Genomic DNA, 25,381 nt, shown 5'->3' on the forward strand with positions numbered 1-25,381 from the left:
GGTGGGTGGAGCTTAAAAAGTGTTTCCTGTTTTGTTTCCTGTCTTGTGGAATACCTCATTAGTGATGACTGGGTCGAGGACGAGGGACATAGAGGTAATGGGTCCAGGATGACGATATACGATTGGACAAGTTTTTTACGACTTTAACAAAATGTCCACAAATGACTCAGCAGTATGTTGTAGGGGAAATGGCTAATACATTGATAGAGGACTGGAGGACTAATATGAATAAGGAAGCTCCTCGAGAATTAATTAGGATATGTAAAAGGACAAATGAAGGAGCGCTGACCGCTGCTCCCCTAAAAGTAGCGGTAGAAGATATATTTACTCAGAAAAGAAAACTTAAGAGGCTCATATCGGCCTCGACTAAAGCTTTCCCGATGCGAAAAGCGACCCCCGTGTTTCAAGCAGACGTAGGTGACGGTTAGGGTGTTAATGCGGCTGGGTTACGGTTCCAATGTATTTATTCCCCTTGGAAGCGATCAGACGTATTGGCCCTTAAAACTTTTTTGCCTGACCCTAGGAAAAACCAGAGTGCATTTTATGATGAATTGAATGCTGCTGTAACATCTTGTGTTATGACTTTAGTTGATATTGATATGTTTTTCGGATTGATATTGCCCCCTGACCTTTGGCGTATGGTCCGCAAACAGGACCATGCGGCCTTTGGTGGTACTTGGGCACAATTACAATAGGCAGATATTGATAGGAAAGCGGGGTAGAAACCACCACAGCTTATATTGGATTTACCGGGTCACATCATTACTTGAAAGAGATAGTGCCACCAAAGAAAATATCATGGGCGAAATTGATAGCCTGCAAACAAAGGAAAGATGAGTCGGTCCCTGACTTTTTTTTACAAGGTTTGAAACGACTTTTTATGATTATAGTGGTCAAGACACGACTTCTGATACAGGTCAACATTTATTTGTAGACCACTTCCCTGAAGTTTCACAGAAATTAAAGGTAGCTGAAAGTACGTGGGCCTCCTCTGCCCCGTCAAAGATTTTGGATATGGCCCAGTATTATGAGAATCAAGTAAATCAAGAGAAGGAGAAAAAAGAGGGTAAAAATAAGGAATTGAAAACTAAAATGTTGTTGAACCAGGTTTATGAGCAACAGAGAGGTAGAGGTCGTGGAGTATTTAGAGCTGACCTCCCAAGGAGGAATATTCAAGACACTCAGGCATTTGGTCCGTTGGGTCGGAATCAATGTGTATATTGTAAACAGGACGGACAGTGGTGATCTGAATGCCCATTGCTTCACGAACAAGGTAGAGGTACGGTACGAGGAGTGAAAAGGTCCCCGGTCCTAGTAGTAGACCGAATTATTTCGACAATCCTGCCTCGACGAAAGCCTATTATGCAGATGATTTTAGTGCATCCGATGCCACAGGTATGCACTTTAACTAGTACAGCATAGGACGAGGGGAGGGATCGGTTTCCATACCGATAGATCAGACAGGCCCATATGTTACTGCTAGAATATTGGGGACCTCGCAGAAGTTTCTGGTGGATACTGGGGCTACACAAAGTGCGCTTTCAAAACAACTGATCCCTGGGACTCTCTCGTCTGGCCATAATAACCTGTTCAGAGGCTTTGCTGGAAAGCCTATTCTTAGTCCTGTGTCAAAACCCCTGGATCTTACTATTGGACCTTTTACTGTCCAGTCACTATTCCCTCTTGCACCAAATTGTCCTGATAATCTGCTAGGACTAGACTTACTCAAACATTTAAACGCACGCATCTATTGATCACCGGACGGTGTATATGTTACGTTTGGTAAGCCGATACATAATAGGCAGTATGTTATTGATGACGTCTCACATGCATTATCCACTGTCCTGCCTTCTGTGTGGGCTGAGGGTGATACTGATGTAGGCATATTGTCTATTGAACCGGTGCATATTCAGGTTAAACAGAATGCTGTCTTGCCCCACATACCTTAGTATAAAATATCCCAGGAAGGCGAAAGCGCCTTAGTTCAGATTATAGAAGATCTTATTGTAAAACGAGTAGTGAAAGAGACTGATAGCAATATTTGTAACCACTCTATCTTGCCTGTTTTGAAGCGTTCCATTTCTGAAGATAAAGTTTATCGCTTTGTAATTGATTTGCGTGAAATCAATAAAATAGTTGTGCCACAGTTTCCCGTAGTTCCAGATATTACTACTTTATTGACAATAATTCCAGCCACAGCTTCTGTTTTTTCGGTAATGGATCTTAAAAATGCGTTCTTTTCTATTCCCATTGCACCCTCTAGTAGGTATTTGTTTGGTTTCTCAATTAAAGTGCGATCGTTCCAATTCTGTCGTGCTCCATATCCCTCCTGCCCCTGATGAACAGCACTTTCAGCTACATGTACACAGCGCCAGGATGCCCGTAGGGCTACAGAGCGCTTTATAAATGCCATAAATAAATAAATAAAATAAATATACAGAAAGTCCGGCCATTTATTTGTTAAAAGGGGCCAGAAAGGGTCCTCTTGGCGACATGAACAGCAGTCCGAGTTACGAACAGAAGGACTTGGGTCCACGGCTCGCACTGCAAGAAAGTGCCAGCTGATTTGACTCAAATTACAGAATCTGAGAACGCAGGAATTGCACACAATATTCTCAGCAACGAAGAAAAGACGGATCATTATTTTACCACACCTGAAGAATTGCTTTTTACTGATCAAACGACAGCTGCAATAGAGAGGTACAATCTGAGATCTCGTGTCATCCTCTGAGCGAATACTTTGAAAAGAGGGTGCGGCGAGTCTGGTCCGTTTAGAGGGTCTACTTGGCAGGAGACTCTGTTCTGCAGAAGCGGCCGAACTAGGTTTGGTGCGGTTTGTGGCGTGGATATCCTGAATCCCTGGAAGAACCCACATTTTTGAACTACAAATTGATTTGTGGTAAAATCATCCGTCCTACAGTATTTGAATGGAGAGAATTCGAGGGGTTTTGGTGCAGAGAACCCCTGACTTGTTAATTTACTTTTCCCAGGACTGGAAGTAGAGTCAGAACTTTCCACCTCTTGGCCCAGGTACCCGGTCAGAAGCCAGATTGCAATTGTTTGTCTTGGCCTGGAGCTTCAGCTCCTTGACTTTTCCCTATCAGGATTTTATAGGGGACCCGAATTGCATCTTTTGAAAGAGGCAGTATATCTAATGATCCTTGAGGCCATAGGGGACTAACTAGTGGACGATTTTTCTTGAGTACTTGTTATATTGATTTCCTTTTTCATTGCTATCATTGAACTACAAGCCTTCAACGATTTTTTCTTTTTTAGTTTGGACTTTTTTGAGGTGAACAAGTGTTGTTTGATTTCAATATTTGCTTTTTCTTTGAAAATTCCCCATTGACTGATATATGCATTCGACACAAATTATAGACTCTTTTGAAAAAGAAAATTTTGTGCAACGTTTTTAAAGAGAGAATACAATTAAGAACATTGTTGGTTTTTGGTTGTTAAATATGGAGGAAGAACACCAGGATATTCAACACCTCACGTCGAGAAAGAAGAAACGAAAACGGATGTCTATTTATTTAGCAGCAAGTTTAATTAGTGTCATAGGAATTTGTGTTATAGCTTGGTTTTTACATGTAAAATATCCTGTGCACATGTTTGTATCTCCAATAGTCACACCGTCCGAACTTTACCATTTTACACTGTCACCGTTAGATGAAAGGCATAGACTCTCTTACAAGAATAATTCATCTATGCGAATGTTACATTACACCCACAGCATTACTAATATTTCGAATTGTTGGGTTTGCGGACTGTTACCAGCAAACCAGGGTGTAGGGGGAACTCCTCTTATTTCGCTCCCATTCTCCCACAGCGGTTCTTGTCGTGCTTGGTTTGCACTTTAGTGGGCTTCACAAATTAGGGGTGTTTCTAGTGCTGATGTAGGGGGGTCTTAATAAAAAGTTGAATAAAGTATGTTATCCAAACGATGATTGTGATCCGCACGCAAAGGGAACAGAATGGGAAATAATAAGGAATAAGGAGTTGGTAAAAACTGCCAGAAATGCCTATAAGGAGGCCATTAGAAAAAGGAAGCAGGATCTAAAAAACCTTGCTTGGGAAGATCTAGAGAAGGCCTCAGAGTTAAAAGACAGTAGGCTTTTTTGGGAAGTAGTGAACCGCCCCCTGTTTACGAATGATGGCAGAGATAACATAGTGATGCAGATTACTGGTGAAATATGGGAAGCCCATTTCGGGAAAATTTTTAACCCAAAAGAAAAAATACTCTCGGGTCTGCTGGGTGACACTATGAATCTGGAGGCTTCACTTACAGCCTCGTCTCTTAGTTCCTCGATTACGGTGCAAGAGGTGGAAGAGGCCTTGAGGAAAGGTATACCACTAAAGGCTCCTGGTCCTGATGCTGTGCCATTGGACTTTTTTCGGCATAACATCAATGTATGGGCACCTTTGCTTTTGAATGTTTTTAAGGCGGTTATTATTGGCCGTATCCCTGCATCATGGAAGGAGGCAGTGGTGGTGCCGATTTTTAAGAAGGGTGATAGGGGTGATCCTCGTTGCTATCGCCCTATATCATTAATCGATGCATCATGTAAACTGCTGGGTAGAATAATCCTTGCCAGGTTGGAAACATGGGCAGACTCTGTGGGTCTTATTATAAATTCCCAATATGGTTTTAGAAGAGGAAAGGGAACGATCGAACAGTGTCTGAACTTGGCATTAATTATAGGCAAGTACATGAGGGCAAGGAATTCTTCCATCCACCTTGCCTTCATGGACTTGTCAAGTGCTTTTGACACTGTTTGTAGAGACAAGTTGTGGCAAATGATGGATGACATGGGTTTCGAGGAACCCTTGGTTACGTTGTTGCGCAGATTGCACGCAGCAACAACCGTGGCTATAAGATTTGGACCAGGGGGGGGAAAAACAAAATCTATTCCCTCAACTGAGGGTGTGCGACAAGGTTGCATTTTAGCGCCTTTTTTGTTCTTAGTATATACAAATGGCCTGGAGAAGTATTTGCTGGATCACTGCTGTGATTTCCCAAAGGTAAATGGTAGAAGTATCCCCATGCTTTCTTATGCCGACGACACGGTATTAATGACCCTTACAGGAAATAGCATGCAGACTTGTCTTGATGCTTTTAATACCTTCATGCTAGACCTGGACCTGAAGGTAAATTTTGCAAAATCCTTTGCGATGGTCTGTGGCCCAAAAGGGTCAAAAACTAGGAAGCTTATGGTAAAAAACTTCACCATTGAAAAGGTGGATAATTTTAATTACCTGGGAAATCTTTTTAATAATAAACTGAGCTGGGCCCCTTTGATGAAGGCCCGAGTGCAGAGTGCTAGTCGATCCATAGAGGGCCTGTTCCGTTTTTGCAGTAAGCTGGGTCAAAAACCGGTCGCACACCTAAAAACTTTGTACAGATCTAAATGCTTATCTGTGGCCACTTATGGGGCGAGGGTATGGGGGATTGAAAACCCGGCCGTGATACAGGTCATGGAAAATAAATCTTTAAAACGCTTATTATCAATCCCTTCGGGTTCGTCAAACAGTTTTTGCCATGTTGAGATGGGAATGGATTACGTGACTGATGCCATTCGCATCTCCCCTTTACTACTTTGGGGCAAAATATGGTTATCTGAAGATCTTAAGTTTTCCAAAGAAATTCTTCAAGATTGTAAAAGTCTTGATTACGCAATGCAGATCCCTTGGTTGTCATATGTCAGTGATACGTTATATAAAATAGGTTTAGGTCATCTTTATGATAATCCTGAATATATCCGGGGAGATATTAAAACTTTAATTAAAACAAGTTACCGGAAATACTCAAATACATTGTGTCCGGTTAGGTCAACAAGCTGTATGGATAAACTGCAGCATCAGTTTTATTTAACTTTTACAACTCATGTACAATGGCGGTTTTATCTTACTAGGTTTAGACTAAACATTCTTCATTTTCTTTTTGCCTTTCCAAAACAAGGGGGTTGGTGTGAGAGACTGCCCCCTTGCCCTTGTAATAATAAAGTTAGTCAGAGTACCATTCATGTTGTCCTCTTTTGCTCTTTATACCAGGAGCCTAGGATTAGGTTTATTAAGCCTATCCTTAAAGGGCGGCAACCTTGTAATTATAAAGAAGGTTATGACTACTTATTATCACTATCATCTCCTGGAGTATGTTGTGCCATGATAAATTTCATACGACTTTCACTCCAGATTAGGAAACTGTATAGGTAGTCTGGTGTTAGGCCTCTACATTGTTGTGGGAAACCGTATTAGAAACTGTTGTTGTATGATGGCCACCAAATTGCCTTGTGCATTATTTATACTCTCTGGTTTAGGATGCCATGTATGTCCTATTATACTGACAAATGATCTGTTGAATGTATTAAATTATGTTTTTATTTTCCTAAATGCATGTTTTTTTTTTTTTAATATAAGAATGTATACTTTTATGATCCATTTTTTGAATCGAATAAAGTTTTGAGACAGACAGACAGAATGGGAAATGGAGGAATATGCTACATGTACCTCTGGCACAAGATATGTCTTTGCAAGGACATAGACTAAATTAGAGAAAGGATTCCTTATTATAACAGTACCAGACGTATGAGCTCCACTATGTGTAAAATGTTTTGATCCTATTTTTGTAGGTAATAGTGATTGTAACACTGTATTGACTATAACAGGTCCGACCCTTAGTAGTTTTCTAGCATCCCATAATACATATTTTATTTTCAGAAATAAAGGTTATTTCTATCTACCTCCAGGATGGTCAGGGATATGTTATGTATCTTTCCTCCTCCCCTCTGTTTATTTTGCTCCAGCTTCTTATTATAAAACTGGACTATCGTCCCTCAATCTTTTATTAGCTCAGACTAAAAGAATGATAGATATTAAAGCAGTGGATCAGACTGATACCTCATTGCAAGAATATGTTGACGTAAACATGGGTATGTTTTTCTTTGTTGGACCACCTCTCAAAAGTAGGAACATACGAAGACTCACTAGAGTAGTCGAAGTAGTAGTTAATCAGACTATGAGAGCTCTAGGTAACATCACCGAGGAACTCCAGGCGGCAAGACTCATAGTTTTGCAGAACCGTATGGTTCTAGATGTAATTCTTGCAGATCATGGAAGTGCATGCCGAATTATTGGTGCCAGTTGTTCTGTTAATATACCAGACAACGCGCCTACCGTTCATCAGGCCATTTCTAAATTACATAAGATAGCGGCTGAGATACACCAAGACACTGGAACATGGACCTGGTATGGTTGGTTCTGGAACATTTATGTCATGGGGATGGAAATTACTTTTAATAGCAGCTTGTATAGTAGGCGCTATTCTAGGATGTTGTCTTTGTATTCAATGTATGCCTATTACATGCCCCCTTTGTACTTCTTTATGCATGTCCTGTATCCCTAAGAAAGTGGATATTTGTGATTCTAATAAGCAGCTTATGCTTCAGCAACAAATAGATGAATTTATGAAAATAGATACAGAAAGCTTGAACGATGAAAATAGAGCACCTTCGATTGTTGCAGTGTGATGTTGATTTGGGTTTCTTACTCTTCATGTATTCGGTATTTGAAAACGTTTTTTATATATATATTTGAAATATACTCTCGATTGGGCAAAATGTAATTAGCAGAGTCTAAAAGGAGGGCCTGTTAAATGGTAAAAAACTGTATTCTCTTAACTTAGCCTCTGCTTTCAGCCATTTTTGCCTGCCAGCCCCATTTTGTGTTTCTACAGGGAATTTCTAAGTTAGAAATTGCGTGTTCACTGAAAGCTGGTTATACTGATAACGTTTGCATGTCAGAGTAAGCTGCCCTGCCCTGCCGAAGGGCCCACATGCACAGATGTCTAAACTGTTAGCCCACCAACGCCTGTAACCTCCCTTGCTTATCTATGAAAGTGACGTGGGTAGGGGGTTATCAGGATTGTACAGTACAGCATGTAGGCGTTGTGTAAGGGGGTTGTGTAAGCGTTATGGAAAAATGCCACAAGATGGTTATGTAGAGTGTGATGTAACCATGACTAAGGGGTTTTCTAATGAACTCCTATGGTACCCAGACTGTATAAAAGGCAGACCACGAGCTGTTCAAGTTCGTTCCCTCTCAGGCACTTGTAGTGTCTGTATGACGGAGCCATCTCATGAGATATAATAAACTTGTATTTATTCCCACTCCAGTGTCGATCCTCATTTATTGAACCCGTAGACAGAAGGGTGTCCCTGCACCGGTGAGACTGATAGGAATTTTATTTTTACACTGTGGAAGGCAGTGCCCACAGTAGTGGTGGAAACCAGCAATCCCTAAATTTCCTTGATGATGTGACAGTTCTCCCACCTGTCTCATGAAACAAAATTCCTTCACAGCCATCCTTCAGGAAGAGGGACATCTCAGCAGCATCCTTCTTCCTCTATGCACTGCATGAGAGAAACCAGGCTGCATGGCTCTATACCTTCCTCTCTCCAGGATGCCCAGTAAATGCAAGCTTCTCCATCTAAATGAGGTCAGTGTCCATCTTATTGAGTTCCCTCCAAGTTGCAGTATTAAAGACAATTCTCATGATGACCGGGTGGTTAGGGGGCCCTCCCAACATCAGACCCCAATCAAGGCTTACTACTCTGTCTTGTTTTGGTGTCTACTAGATGCTTGCAGTGAGGCCTGCCCTCACCCAAACCAAGGCATTAGGTAGATTTGCAGTCCTCCTCGAAACACTAGTTGCCCTTCTCCATTGTGTTTCTTGCTTCTTCAGGTCTTGTCTGTGGCTGAGAATGTGCATTGGTACAGTATTTGCCTTATATTAAGCAGTATATCCAATCAAATAGACATTGTAGGTGTTAGATGATGGAGATACAACCAGTAGTGGGTGAAAGGATAGGGGATAGAGATGGTAGTCGGTTCCGTCATAGGTGGGGTTAACCTTGAGCTTATGCTCGAGGACGTTTGAGAGAAAATATATGTCTACTGAAGTAAATTTTCAGAGGGAAGAGCCGTGAACATGTGACTTAGCATCTGCAACATATAGACTGTTGGTCTTCAGAAAGATATAAAACATTGGTAGAGTAGCAGTCCCAGTTATTGAAGAGCGGGTATGGGGAACGTGGTATATCCAAGCCAGAGTGAGTGCTGTTTTCTTCAAGAATGACTAAAGCACAGTCTTTTCCTCTGGACACCACATACCTCTTTTTGCGAATCTGCAGTTTCAGTAGCAGTGCAACTGGAAGTTCGAAGTTGCTGGGGCTGACCAGTTCTGGGACTCCATATCAACAGTTAATTTCCCATGAACACACCTGACTCAGTCCCATTTACGTTTGAGCTCCTTGTGCATTGCTCCCCGTCACTTCCAATGGCCATTAGCAGAAGTGGCCTCAAAACCTTCTTTGTTTAATTACTATCACCTACCATACAACATCTGACTGGATGCAGACTATTATACTTATAGATATTCAGTAATAATCACCATGCGTTAGCGAATGTCGATGCACAATCTAATTAAATAGTCACTTGAGAGGCATGTGATACACAGAAGTCCACCCACTTCATGCACATCATCCAGCCATTAAATGCTCCAGAACACGGAGCTGATGCGCTAGTAATTCCAGGGCACTTTAAGACTCTTTGTATCCTGACCTTAGAAGGAGCATACATCCTGTTTTTCTGAATATGCGATTAAAGATGCACAACCTTAAATCAAAGTCTACAGATTTGCTGAATTCATCATTCACTGACTCACTCGGTGTATCTACCAGAGCAAGGCTTACACATGAGGAGCTGTTCATGCCCTGAATCACACCATCAACTGATATTTATAACTGGCTACTGTCTTTTATTTCGAGTGATCTCCTTTGTGGATTTCCTATACGTCAGATGTTCCTACCTTGATCCCTCTCATGTAAGGTACAGAGGGAATTTACATTTATAGGGACATATAGTTCTGCTTTTGGTCTGGTTTTTGAGTTAAAATCCAGTTGATGCCTTACTGGAAGTAGGGATAGGCATGATGGAGTTATCCAATAAAATAGAGAATTATTTAGAGATTTATTTCTAGACAGGCATCCAGGAAGCAGGACAGGTGCCCCCAGATGCAACAGTATCACAGGGCTTGCTGGATCTTTCTTATTCTTCACTGAAAAGACTGAACAGAAGGGCTAATGTAAGAAGGATTTTAATAGAATTGTTTTTTTGTGTGAGCCATTGGAAGATGTTATCTTACTATGGAAGAAGGTTGATCAAGTTAAGTTTGTAGATTCAGATTTCAGAGTCCAATTTGGCTGCTAGTTGACCAGGCAAGGGCAAAGTTACATCCCATTAGACCCATATTTGGAGGCTGCTGTTGGGTTTCCCACTATGAGTTGAATTATGAGATTGTGCCTTCTTGCAAGGTCCAGGTTGGTGCAAGGACCCATGAATGGCCATGTTTCTGGCTACTTATCAGTGTGTTTGGGGCTTAGCTCTGTGTTGTGTTGGGCTTCCTTTGAGGAATGCCAGAGGATAGCAAGCAACTGTCGCTGGAGGATCGGGCCATATATTTACCATTGTGAATCCTCTTCCTTAATGTATTGTGATGTAATATAAAAACTGAAAATGGGCTGTAGGTGCTATTTTCTAAGAGCTGCCAATCCAGTAAGCACACCCAACCAATGGACTAGGGGGGCTTGAAAAGCTACGTTTTGGGTTCTTTAAAGAAGCTGGAAAAAGAGGTGGTATTTTTAAGTGCGGCCAGCAGTTGGTTCCAAGGTTTGCTGCCTAAAACTGTGAAAGAACAATCAAGTTGATATCTGGAAGGGAGGAGGTGAAAAGATTGGAGGATTTTAGGCCTCTGGCAAGTGAGTATGGAGTGTTCATTTTTGGAAGACTCCAGGTCCATTTTGTGGATCGCTCTATAGGTTGAGAGGACCTAATATATGATGCATTTTCTGTGGGTAGATGGTCAAAGTCAGGGAATATAGAGGTGATTGAGCACTTTTTGAGTAGGTTGAGTAAAGGTTGCGCTGCAGCACTCTGCACGACTTTAAGTTTCTGCTTAAGGAATTGGAGAATCCTATATTTAAAGTGTAAGAAATTGGGTTTTTGATTGAGAGGGGTGAAAACACAGCACAAGCAAAAATTACACTCCTTGTCAGGATGAATCACAAAAGTCGCTAAATTAACCGGTGTATAATCTTCTGGTCGTTTGGCACAAAAGCAGTCAGGGTTGACTTAGAGGCAATGTGTAAAGTATTTGTGCAGTAATAAAGTTAACACGCAACACGAGATATCCCACACCAATTTCGAAAAATGTATACATTTTAATAAATAAAATGAGACCAAAAATACAAAAATCCAATCGGAGATGTGCAATTTTAAATAAAGGCATAAGTAAAAATATGGCGAAGAAGCAGAAAGGGCTAACTGTGGGTATCTGGCCACTCTAGACTGGAACAGTCACAAGTTCAGGCCGACTGCGATGGAGTGTGGGGCGGATACAGGGACCAGGTTAGTCCTGCCGAGAAAGTTACCTTTTCTGGTGCGTAGAGTTCAAAACTTCGGAATATCACAGAAGGAGCTCAGCTGATACCAGCCAACGGTCCTGGACCTGAGGAGGCACCTCTTGGGGATTAGGAACTCACTCCAGCAGAGACCAGTAGGGGTCAGGTAGGTCCAGTTGTAGGGCCAGGCTGGGCCGGTTGCAGCAGGTAAGCTGGACAGTTGCATGGAAGCCTCTGAAGCTTGTTGTGTCCCTGTAGCTCAGCACAGGAGGTCAGCCAACTGACCCCCGGAGCCACTCTGGCAGTCCTGGGTTCAAGGGGATGGTCCTCTCTCCTTCAAGCAGCAAGGGAGGCTTCAAGCAGCAGGGCAGTCCTCTGAGAGAGCAAAATAGGCCTCAAGCAGCAGGGCAGTTCTCGGGTAGCCGTATGGCAGTCCTTTGAGAAACAAGGCAGGCCTCAAGCAGCAGGGCAGTCATCTAGAGTTCAAGGCAGCCCTTCTGTAGTCTTCTACAGGTACAGAAGTGAACTGAGTAGTTGATCTGATGACCCACTATGTTTACCCGGGGGCCAGCTTTGAAGTGGAAGAATCTTCTGGAGTTTTCCCCCACAGTTGGTTCTGAAAATTCCTTCCTCCCTCCCCGGGCTCTTTGGTATCTGGGGTGACAAAAGGCTAGTATGAAGTCCTTTGTGAGTGTGCCAAGGCAGCTCCCTTGAAATGTAAGTGGCCCTGTGCACAGCTACACCCCTCCCATCCTGCCATCACCTACTCCTCCGTTGTGTCCCTGGCTAGGAGGAATACATAAAGGGCAGTTGCCATTGTAATCACAGTCATGAGACCCAGGGCACAGGCTGCAGGCACCAAATGGTTAGGATTAGAAATTGCCAAATTTCTAAAAGTGGGATTTTCAGAATTGTGACTAAAATCTGACTTTACCATTAAAGATGGGTTTAAATTACATTATTAAAAAAAAATGCACCATCTAATGCCGAAAGCCACCTCAAGAGGAATACTGCTTTACAGTCTATGCATAGCATGTGTATCTGCAGCCAACACATGCTACGAATGGAGTATGTTACCCTGTAAACATCTATTCGTAGCATGTAGTGTTGTAGATTCCCATGCGCCCTCCCGCCTCCACAGCAGGTATAAGATGATGTCAGATGTACACATATAAACACTGTATACATATTATCAACATGTTACACACATGTTCAACAGCAACTACTATCCTGAAAGACTACATCCTCACTCGCCAATATATGTCAGGGGAAAAAAATAACAATCTATTAAAGAAGTCGGACATGCGACTTTCCCTGAGGAGATGGAGACTCGACGTCACACCAGCAGTAAAACTTCCTTGAGAAAAACAACTTGTAAAATTTGAGCCCAACACGTGTGTGCATTGCATGTGAATCTGTAGCACTACATGCTTAGAAGAAAATGCTTACAGAGTATATATACATATATATATCTATATAAATAAATATATATACACACACACACACACTTACCTTAAATACACTTCCCTTGTAAAGGCATCCATGGTAAAGGTATATGAGTGGTAAAGGCATACACGGTAAAGGCAATGCGTGGTAAATGACGCATTGTATAGGTATATATGTGCGTGTTTGTGTATATATACCCACATATAAACATACACACACATACATACATACATACATACACACATACTTACCTTAAGTACACTTTCCTTGAATTGTAAAGGCATGCATGATAAAGGTATATGAGTGGTAAAGGCAATGCGTGGTAAATAATGCGTTGTAAAGGTACTGCGAGGTAATGCCTGCATTGTAAAGGTTGTTTCCCACTTATATGTATTCAAAAGGAAGGTTAAGGCCTGGCAAAAAAATTATTTTGCCAGGTCAAAATGGCAGATTACAGCTGCACACAGGCTGCCGTGGCAGGCCTGAGACATGTTTACAAAGTCTACTTTAGTGGTTGGCACAATGAGTGCTGCAGGCTCACTAGTAGCATTTCATTTATAGGCCCAAGCTACATGTTGTACCCCTTTGCCTGTGACTTACAAGTTAATTAAATGTGTCAATTGGTTGTAAGCCAATTTCACCAGAAGAGAGCAAAAGTACTTCAGCACTGGTTAGCAGTGGTAAAGTGCACAGAGTCCTAAAAACTAACAAAAACGGGTTCAGAAACAGGAGGGTGAAGGCTAAAAGTTTGGGGTGAGCCTACAGAGAGAACTAAGTCAAATATAAAGAATTGGCATAATCTATTTTAAGAACAATGAGAGCGTGGACAACAGCTTTCCTGGCTGTGACAAGTAGATGATGCTTTTTGTTTCTTAACCTTTTGATAATACTGAAGTAGCAAACGGCTACTTACATAAGCTGCTGATTAGATGAGAGGAATGTATCAAATTTAACTCCCAGATTTCTAACCATGATGAAAGTGTATGGTGGGCTCCAAATTCTGTGGGCCACCATTCCTGGGACTATTTGTGTGTATCATTGCCTCGGATCAGGATTTCTGCTTTGTCACAATTTAACTCCAGACAATTATCTTTTATCCAAATGGAGACTGCAATGAGCCATTGTTTACATTTTTCCGGCTCCTCCATTGTTTGTCTGTTAGAGACACAATGAAGTGGGTGTCGCCTGTATATGGAAATTTCTCGAAGCTGAATCTTCTGATGAGAGAGGTTAGGGGAATCATGCAGATATTAAGGAGTGTAATGTTGAATCATGAACCCTGTGGAACCCTGTGCTGGAGTGGCTTAGGTCTAGATTAGTAAGGCTGAAGGTGAATGAATTGAGCTCAATTGCTATGACATTTTTTACCTAAGATATTGCCTTGCCTCCAATTTAATATCTGAATAGTATGGGATATGGTGTTAAACGCCACTAACTGGACCAGGGTGCCTGTGGTGCTGTGTGAAGGATGGAACCTGAATTGGGAAACATGCAGGATGTTATTGGCTCCCAGATGAGCGGATAGTTGATGGTTAATGTGTTTTTCTATCATCTTAAAAAGTGCTGGTAGCAGCGATATAGGGCGGTAGTTAGAGAAAATCTAGAGAGCTAAATTATTTTGATAAAGGAGTAGATTAACTTGGGCCTCCTTCCAGAAAGTCAGAATAGCTTCTGTTGCAATGGAGCTATTAAGAATTTCCTGAAGTATTAGTGCAATGGGGGGATCTAAGCTTAGCTTTTGGTCCGGTGAGAAGTAAGGATCTCTCGTTGATCCGGACTAAGGAATTACTGTTGAAATGAAGGTTCGACTAGGGCAAAGGCGTGCCTTTGCTGGATCCCTGTGACTCCTATGATCGTAGTTATCCGTTCTCTCTCAATCTGAATTGTCGCTCGTTGACTATCAGAAAAAAGTAAAGTACCTGCCTCTGGCTGTGTGTCCAGATTCTAAGTTGCCACTGTGATTTTAAATGCACTTTGCAAATCACTATCTGTTTCAATCTATATAAGTATCTATGTGGTGGCTTCTGTGTAGTCCCACCCTAGCTGGAGAGCAAAGGATAGTGCTGCATATAGGTCATGAGCACTTGGAGATCATTCATGTTCATTAACAAGGAGAAAGGTTAAAATGCGTTCCTGTAGTTTGGGGACATGGTGTTTTTGAAGAGATGGGTTTTCTGTTGAGTTTCTGAATAGCCAGAGGGACAGAACCTTTCTAAATTGATAAAGCTATTTTCCCAGATGGTGAGTACGTTGACGAAGAAGGCCTTCCTTCCTGATTTTTCCTTCTGTATTTCTTCATCTCTAGTCTGGAGATGACCTGCCTCATTGTTTTTCGATGATGCCAAAGGCATTTTTAGTTTATTCACTCCCAAGTATGGAGGAGTTCAGTTTCTGATGGCCTTCTAACTAATGCAGTTATGTTTTGAGCTGATGTGGTAGATTTTATTCCGGCTTTTGATGAGGGATGCTACAGTGTGTACTATGCTTCTCAGTGGTTCTAGGGTGGTGTCACAGGATGTGCAAAATTTGGACAAAATTGCATAAAATTACGCATAATTATGCGAAATGAGAGTCTGCCATTTAACGCTATAATTTACCTTGTAATGTGCTTGTGCGTCAGTTTTTAGCACAAGGATTCATTTAAACGAAAGCACCACAAGAGGAATTGTTGCTCCCCTGAGTTTTTAGCAAATTTTAACTGGAAATGGGGTTAGTCTAGGTAAATTTTTACTGTGAATGATGCATAATGTTAGGTAATTTGAGTAACAAGCGTAACATAAAATTAGTGAAATTATGCTAATCACGTTGGCGTAGTTTAAAATTTGCCCTGTGCTAGTGGTGTCAGGGAGTCGGTTGAGCAGAGTGTTCACTCCATCATGCAGAGGGCATAGAAGGTTAGTGGAAATGGCTATTTGCCAACATGCATCCATGCATTGCAGATTTCATTGGGCCAAGCACTAACCTGGCCAAAGCACTGAATCAACCCAAATGATCTGCACATCTAGCCACAATCCATGAAATCGCGTGCCTGGCAAGAAAATCATTTCACTTCCACAAATGAGTAAGCAGTCATACATTGTATGGCCAGAAGTTGCCTGCAAGATAGAATCACTGCCTGTGGCACTTGGTAAACCTAAGATACCCAAAGCCATGATGTAATATCTGATCATGGAGACTTTATTTTGAATTTATTCCAGAAGCTCACACTTAATTCATTCTTCTGAAGTAAAAGCAATGTGCTCTATTTGGAACCTTCCGTAAGTTAAGGTATATAGGATATATTCCAACATGACTGACAGTGTTGTTTTGACTCTGCTGCTAATGTAAAAGTAGGCACATTTTTAGGTCTCGCGAGCCAAAGGCTCGAAGAGACATTTTATATCTGGGCTTTTCAAAGTGCTGCCGTGGCCTAAAGCTACAGTGCACGTGAACGTGCACGCGCGCAGCGCAGCGCCATGTGTCTTTCCTCCGTAGCGATCATAATCACGATCACTTTCACATTCGCGGGCTCCTCTGTTGCTGGCATTCCCCCCTCCCTTCTCGCCCAGCCCTTCTTATTTCCCTTTCAGATGAGACCAGACAGCTGCTAAAGACCTGGAAGCCTCTCCCTAGAAAAGAAAACACACTGCGCACCCATCTACCCGATCCCACCATTGGCTCTGGTTCCCTACATCCCCGCTTCTACAAATCCTTATACCAGCATGTCAACGCAAGTGCACATTACCTCTCTGTTTTCACTGTCTACCTTTTCTCACTATAGCTTCTCTACAGTTCGTCTTTCCTGTATGTTGCTCTTTTCCTAGTTTATATCTTCTTCCTTGTTTCCTAACAATTGTCTTTCTATTTACCTATTTAAGCTTTCCTCCGTCTTCTTTCACTTAGCAGGTCAGTCTGGTATAAACGGACCAGGTCGCAGCTTTATTTCCGCAGCTTTATGTTTGCTTTATTTTTTGCTAAAATTGTATTTGATGCAAGGTTCATCAGGTTTTTGTTTTGCCGTATTGGCGGTTAGTACGACTTGTATTAGGGTTAACTTTATTCAGTCCTTAATGTCCAGCTATGGTTCTCCAATTTTTGGGATGTGATATAATTTGTGTGGTGAGGTCTAACCATGACCGTTAAAAAAAGCGGTTGCATTTAGTTCGTCTTTTGAGCTACGCACAAGATCTGAAAATAGATGCTTTGTTGAACCGGGGAAATATGAAGTTTCCTGCCGTATGAAACTTGAAATTTCCTGAGGCCACACACCGGGAAGACTCCTAAATTCAGGACAATCATTTTTCTATAAATGCCTATCATGGGCTTCTTTTTCACCCTTTGTATGCAGATCGCTATGCCTATAAATTTTACTTGCTGTATAAGTATTTTTCCTTAATTTTCAACGACATGTTCTGCGGTCTGACTTCTTAGAAGATGTACAGCTTACAGCAATAGAGCTTATTATGAGACAATTTGGCAATGCAAAAGCACTACTTTGGATGTACTGGTGCTGCCGTTGTACTTTAATGTTTGTGTTTTTAGTCTTGTTTACAGGTCTCAGCTACCAGACATTGCGAAAGACCTTTTGGGGGCTTACCAAAACTTGCAGTGGGCTTACAGCCTACCCTTTGCTTACCATTAGTTTGCTTGATTGTCCCTCTAATTTACTTGTTTCTTATTCAATGGCCTGCTTTTCTCTTCTTGTGTTTAGCCCTTCCCTGATACATTGTCTCTTTGCCACCCATTTGATTGGCTGACTTATTTCTTCCACTGCTCAGATTTAGAAAAATATGTTTTTCTATTTAAGTGCTCAATGAGAATGCATGAGTTTTCCAACTCTCTACTTTCTGCACTTCTCCACCACAACCCCTGCCAAATACCCTTTCCTTCAGTCTGTGTTGCTCTTTTCTTCATATGCTTCTCCCATGCCCAATTTACTTGCTGCCTTGGTTGCTGATTTTCACTGTCTCACCTTGCCCACTGTTCGTTACTTCGCCAACTCTCCCCTCTGTTGCTCTCCCACCCCTTGCAGTGCTTCAAATGAGTTTGTTTTTTTTAAACCATTTTTTCTGGAGCTCCTGGCAGCTCACATTTGCTGCTTTGCTACTCCACTTTAAGGAATACACTTGAATGCAACTTTTTAAAAAAATTATTCAAGTGACGTCTGCCATTCTGGATTGGTAAAGAAAATAAAGAACGGCCACACCGTTTAGAAGGAGCACAAATGCATGGTGAGGCCTCCACCTAGGGAAAGATGTGACTGTGTCAATTAGCCTTTTTTTTCAGATACTTTTTGCCGGTGTTAATAAGCCGCAGCCTGTTGGCTTTGCCGGTGCTTGTTGTGTTCTGCTTAGCCAACTTGTGATGGTACTTGCTCCGTTTGCACAAAATAATGTGTTACCATCCAACTATAGTCTTGCTTCTCTATTTAAGATTCTGGAGAGTATGGCCACAAGTGATTGAGAGTGGTGAGAGGTGGATGGAACAAGCTGAAGTCTGCACAGCAGCATAAGTTTGTGTTTTATATTAATGTAAGGATTGCGGTCTAGTTTTATTTTCCGTGGCAAATAATTCAGGGTGGATTGAAAACCTCTCTTCTGTTTTTTATGATTTAGAGTTCTTTCTGTTCAAATTTGTAGTTTAAGATTTAATTTTGTTTAATTATGTCTAGGTGAATGCTCATGAAACTGTATCCTTTTAATTGTGCTGCAAGTAGACGACTTTTTAAGATGGTGCTGTGGTAAAGGAGAGTGTATAGAGGCTGCAGGACTTGTCTTAGGAGTGTCATGGTGGCAGGTGGACTGTTGCTGCCGGTTCATTTGGGAGAGTGGGGTCTCTTCCAGTTGCAGTACAACACTCAATGTGATGAAGAGCAAAAGTTGTGTTTCTTGGAGTGGTTGAGTGTGTTCCTTGCTGCACAGTTGTCTCAGGACTACTGTTGTTTTTGGGGGGAATGGTTGGAGTAGAAAGATGTCTTGCCCTTTGGTGAAGGATCAAGAGAGGAAACGAGGGAGCTCACAGTGGTCTTGGGTGGCTGATGCTCCATGAGGTCTGTGTGTGTGTCTTTAATTTCTCTCCTTCTTGACTCTCATTGCATCCAGGTGTTGGTTCTTATATTTTGCAGTTATTCTATTATATCAGAATTGCATCCAGTTCACTACTTGATAGCTTTGCAGTCCCATTTCATTGCATTATGCTCATTGTTATAATTCATAGCAATACATTGCCTCATGTTTTGCTTCAGTGTATCTTCTTTGCCCTTTCAGACACTAACCTGCAACAGGAACATTTGATTGGGCTGAAAGACTTCAGTGCATTTGACTAATACCGGCTGCATGTTTAGGGTTTTAGCAGGATAGCTTCATTTTAATACAATTTTATAACATTTTTCCTCCATAGACTTACTTTTCCAAAATATTTTTATTGGCAGAAACCATAAGGTTTCACATCATCGTTGGTCCATGAATCAAATATCTCAAGTTCAACAGCCTCTGGTGAATTCATCCCCTCCCCGGCTCGTTCTCATGGCCCACTCCTTCACAGAGCACCACTATCAGACCGCGGTCCCGGTCTACTGTTGAATCGCCTTTTGGTTCCTCATCTCTACAGCGGGCCCCAGCATGCACTGGACAGTACCCCAAAAATGAATCCTTCACCAACCACTCCAAGAGCGCTATCTGCAGGTTGTCACCACCGGTGCCAGGAAACATTTCACCACCTCATTAGGTCTCGCCTGGCTATCGCGTAAGCGATCGCACAGCGAGACTTAAGTAGGGGCTTCAGAAAATGCTCCAAAAGGCTTCCCAGGCGGATCGGGTGGCGGTTACGCGCACAACCATGCGTATTCCATTTGCCACCAGCTACTTCCTGCGCGTGCGCCGCATCACGCATTCAGAGAGATTTAGTAAGGGGCACAAGACCTTAGGAATGCGATTTATGTCCAGTGCATGTGAGGCATTCAAGCGCGAAGCTGGCATCTGGCATCGGACTTGAAAGCAGCAGACTGCTTTCGCCAGCGAGCGCTCTGCCTCACTTCCTGCATCCCCTCTTACAACAATTAACTTTTGTTATAACTCACATCCCATATGCTCGTTCCCTCCCACCCTTCCTTTGATGTCCGCTTTTCTTGTTGTTTACAAACCACGCTACACACTGCTGCATGCCGCACACTGCTGCATGCCGCACACTGCTGCATGCCGCACACTGCTGCACGCCGCACTCTACCGCACGCCGCACTCTACCGCACGCCGCACTCTACCGCACGCCGCACTCTACTGCACACCACACACTGCTGCATTACACACTGCTGCATTACACACTGCTGCATTACACACTACTGCATTACACACTGCTGCACGCCGCACACTGCTACACGCCGCACACTGCTGCACTGCTGCACGCCGCACACTGCTGCATGCCGCACACTGCTGCACGCCGCACGCCGCACACTACCGCACACCACACACTGCTGCATTACACACTGCTGCATTACACACTGCTGCATTACACACTGCTGCACGCCTCACGCTGCTGCACGCCTCACGCTGCTGCACGCCTCACGCTGCTGCACGGCGCACGCCGCACACCGCTGCACGGCACACACTGCTGCACGCCACACACTGCTGCACACTGCTGCACGCCACAGACTGCTGCACGCCACAGTCTGCTGCACACTGCTGCACGCGGCACACTGCTGCACGCCACACACTGCTGCACGCCACACACTGCTGCATGCCGTTGCACGCCGCACACTGCTGCACGCCGCACACTGCTGCACACTGCGGCATTACTCACTGCTGCATGCTGCACGACACTGCTGCACGCCGCACGCTGCTGCACGCCGCACAGTGCTGCACGCCGCACAGTGCTGCATGCCGGACAGTGCTGCACGCCGCACACTGCTGCACGCCGCACACTGCTGCACGCTGCACACTGCTGCACTGCTGCACTCCACACACTGCTTTTATGCGAGTTTATGCTACTGACATTGTAAATGACAATGCATTTTATTTGTTTTAAAACCAAAACATAAATAAAAGGCATTGTAATTTTACAATGCCAATAGCTCAAACTCTTATAAATGCGAGACCTATTGCATTGCAAATGCTTGTTTATATTGATGCCCATCCAGACCTGAATGCAGGTTTTTTTCGCACCTACTTGAGCAGCGATCATTTTAGGTGTAATAATGTGCTCAATACTGTATTGCTTACTTTTTGAATATATTTTTCCATAGTATTTTACACCAGTCTAAATCATTTGCAAACAATACCTGAACCCAAGCACCTGCTAGTTTTGCAGCCGCAAGTGAATCCTTAATGCTCTGTTTTCCCCATTTAAAGTTTAACATGATAATGCACTCTTTTCCCCATTTAAAGGTTAACATGATAATGCTCTCTTTTGCCCACTAAAAGTTTAACATGATAATGCTTGGTTTTCCATGTCTTATCTTTCAGGAGGTTTTGTAAGTTTTCACATAACATCCGTGTTGAGGGCAACAGAGCTGTGTTGAAGGCCAATGAGATCAGCAGCCTCAATGAAAAGGAGCTGCGCGTTCTGCTACAACTCAATGATCCCTCCTGTCTGCCAGAGGTGAGCTGCGCAGGCTACAGTCATACACGCTGTTTGTATCATAGATGCTTTAAACTAACCTTTCATGGCTTCTTGCCCTAGGACCCTAGGAATTGACCACTGTGGCCCTTCAAGGGTAGTATTGAGGCTCTACTGTTAGACTAGTACAAAGCAACAACATCACCGCAAACATTGAAAAGGACAAATAATTGACTTTACTACAGTTAAACTTTTTTTCAAGTTTCCTTACGACACTGACTATATACGAACATGGGCAACAGCAGTGCACACCTCTTTACACATGCAGAACAGCTACAGGACAGCAGCAATAGTTCTCACACTAACCTCACTGATTGATGACTGCTTGTAATGTGACCTGCAGCGGCACAAGGCTCCCTCTTGCTTAGAACAAGAGTAGTATTAACAACAACTTTTACTTGCTCAAAGAACAGGTACAACATAGTGAGCAGCCTCCACAGAACAAGGACCACCTGTCAGGATATATATATGTTTTCCTTACACACAGAACAGGCATAGCATGGGCAGAAGCAGTGGACACTATACTTACACACACACACAATAGGAAGCCAGGGGAAACAGCAGTGCAAACTGTGCTACAAGCAGAAGAGGTAAGGCACAGACAGCTGACATAGCCATCCCTGCTGACAGCAAACCCCCCACTGGCAGAACCTTCACACCAATACCCCCTCCCACTTATAGTCCAGCTTACTCCTGGCAAACACTTCACAAAGGCAGCTTTTCACACACTACTCACATTGGAAAATATAAACACATAAATAAATTGACAAATTATGCCTCTATCAATGGAGTTGTAGGTGTGATTTAGACACTGCATCAAAAATATGTGAACTTGACAGCTGCTGCTGCTCTGCTGCATTGGGAAGTCATCATCATCGCCCTCATCACTGATCACTGCGTGTAGATGAAAGTTTAAATCGATGGTTGATGTAGAATGATTCTTGATCGTGTAGTCATTGTAGGAATGCATGAGGCTCTTAAACTGGATGGGGAGACAGTGGAGGTTTCGGAGGTGGAGGTGATGTGGGTCTGTTTGGGGAGGTCAGGATGAGTCTGGCTGCAGCATTCTGTATGGTCTGGAGTCTTATGAGGAGTTAGGTGGAGATGCCGACATAAAGAGCATTGCCGTAGTCGAGGCGGCTGGTGACGACGGCCTGAGTGACGATCTTTCTGGTGTTGACTGGGATCCATTTGAAGATTCTACAGAGCATGCGAAGAGTGTGAAAGCAGGAGGAAGCAACTGCGTTGACTTGTCGTTTCATGGTCAAGTCGCTGTTGAGGATGATACCTGGTTGTGAGTATGGTCTGTTGGTGTGGGTGTTGGCCCGAGTTCTGCTGGCCACCAGCAGTGGTTCCAAACAGAAGTGTTCTTCCCGAAGATCAGTACTTCTGTCTTGTCGGAGTTGAGTTTGAGGAAGTTATCTCTCATCCAGTTGACTATGTTGGTCATGGTGTCACAGAAGTTGGTTTTGCCATTGGAGGGGTCCTCAGTGAGTGAGAGGAGTAGTTGAGCGTCGTCTGCATAGGAGATTATGTTGAGGCCATGGGATCTGACAACGTCTGCAAGGGGGGTCATGTAGGTGTTGAACAGGCTCGGGCTGAGGGATGATGACCCTTGGGATATGCCACAAATGATGTCCTTGGGTTCGCAGGTGAAAAGCTGCAAATGATGTCCTTGGGTTCGGAGGTGAAGGGATGCAGTCCGATGGTCTGTCTGCATCCTGTGAAGAAAGAGGCGATCCACTTGAGGGAGTTTTGCTGTATGCTGATGTATTAGAGTCCATCGATGAGGGTGTGTTGGGAGACAGTATCGAACATAGCAGAGAGGTCGAGGAGGATTAGGGGCACAGTATCTCCATGGTCGAGGAGAGGTCTGATGTCGTCTGTGGCAGTGATCAGTGTGGACTCAGTGCTGTGGTTTGGCATGGAATCCTGATTGCGAGGCATCAATTAGGTGGTATTGTTCCAGATATTTGGGAGCTTTTGGTTGATGGCTTTCTCGAGTACTTTGGCCAGGTAGGGGAGCTGGGATATTGATTGATAATTTTTGAGATCGCTGGGGTCAGCGGAGAGTTTCTTTAGGAGGGGGTACAGCAACAAGAAAAAAACATTTCAGAATGAAGAATTTTTTGTTCGAGGCATATGAGCTGCAGAATTCATACTTTTGCATAGATCGCCATCTGATGTTGGGCTCGGATGCTTGCACCTTGTTGTTGTATTGAAAAAAGTCTTTTGTGGTCACGAGATAGGTGACTCCTCCCTTGGACGATAGTGCGCATGGGCATCGACTCCATCCTTAGGTTGTTTTTTCCGCCATCGGGTTCGGATGTAGCGCTCCGGTTCGGCACCGTGTTTTCCAAACCATCGCAAAATCGACTGTATTGTTCTCATTCGCGTGCCTTTCGACATGCTAACACAAATTTTGATTATGGTCGTCGACACGGGCAACTGGTCCGATCAACACCATTCGGGCCTACGGCTAATGGAAAGGACTCCATTAAAAAAATTGCCCCAGTGTGGAGCTAAATTCCCACACAGAGACCAACACAAGGTCTGCAACCTTTGTCTCTCGCCCGAGCACAAAGAGAAAAATTATCAAGCCTGCGCCTCCTTCCTGTCCAAGAAGACTATCCGTGATGGCCGGGGTCAATGACACATTACGGCGCAACAGGCTGCACCGGTACCAGAAGACATCTTCGATGAAGGTCCCGACGTTCCAGAGGCAGAGGATTCGGAGGATCTCGACATGGTATCCGAAGCAGATGACTCCAATGACCACATCACTCCAGGTCAACGAGTGAGTATAATTGCCCCTGCCCCAACCCCACCCGAAAAAAAGGCGGCTCCGGTCAAGACTTCGCCTGAAGGCCTTAGTCGCGACCAAAAGAAGACTTCAGAAGCCCCGCCCCCGGGCCCGGCTCCGAAGCAAAAAGAGAAGCCGTCTGGCGGCCCGGGACCAAGCAAGACGCACGTTGGTGCCCCAAAAACACCGTCGGTGCCGAAAGCGGGAACACATCCTACTCTCGCTGTCTCCAAAAATGCCTTGGCACCAAGCACTTTGGCACCGAAATAACAGAAGGCCTCGGATCCGAAGACTCCGCGAAAACCTTCGGGTCCGAAAAAGATTTCGGACTCGACACCTAAGCCAAAGGACCCAAAAAACAATTTTAAGGCTCAGGAGCAGAAATCTAAAACCGTGTTCGGAACCTAAAAAACCGGTGCCGAAAGCACACACCGACGAGGAAGAACTGTTTCTGCCAGATCCCATCGATCCGAAACAGAAAACACTGCATGTGGACTGTAAAACAGGCCATGTTGTCAGTATTTCCAAGAACAAGAGAAAATTGGACACCCCACACATTCCTGAGGTGCCTGTGAAGAAAAAGGACTGTACAACTGCACCATTAAGACCCTCTTCTCCTGTTCTTCCCACTAAGCCTTTCTCTCCTCCAAAGTCTCCTATACTTCCTCCATACTCACCACCACCACAGGAAGATGATGACCTAGGGGATGGGGGTGTAAATAATGACTCTTTTAATAACCCTGATGATGACACTGACATACCAAAGGACACATGGGATGACTACAATGACCCTATAGATCCTCCAGACCTTCCTGATCCAGATACATACCCAACAAGGCCATCTCCCCCAGATGACAACATTGGCTTTAGTCAGCTCATTAATAGGGCTGCCCAATATCATGGCGTTCAAATGCATTCAGACCCCACAGAGGAAGACTTCCTGTTAGACACTTTTGCACAGTCACAAAACACAGTACAAACATTACCCATGCTGAAAGGTGTCATTAAGCATGCTTCAGACGTCTTCAAAGACCCTGTCAGGACCAGTATTCTCAATCCTCGGATAATAAAAAATATAAACCCGCCC

General features: G+C 43.6%; 1 protein-coding gene across 1 annotated transcript in view; it reads left to right on the forward strand.

Annotated features, from left to right (window-relative positions):
* The window catches only part of LOC146854280 (zinc finger CCCH-type antiviral protein 1-like), a 230,261-nt gene that overhangs the window by 73,845 nt on the left and 131,035 nt on the right, over positions 1-25,381 (forward strand). The window contains exon 3 of the mRNA XM_085652057.1: positions 21,338-21,473. Within this exon, the coding sequence (XP_085508183.1) occupies positions 21,338-21,473 (136 nt within the window). The remainder of the gene's footprint in view (positions 1-21,337; positions 21,474-25,381) is intronic.

Source organism: Triturus cristatus, chromosome 4_1 (assembly GCF_964204655.1).
Source record: "Triturus cristatus chromosome 4_1, aTriCri1.1, whole genome shotgun sequence".
Lineage (NCBI taxonomy): Eukaryota > Metazoa > Chordata > Amphibia > Caudata > Salamandridae > Triturus > Triturus cristatus.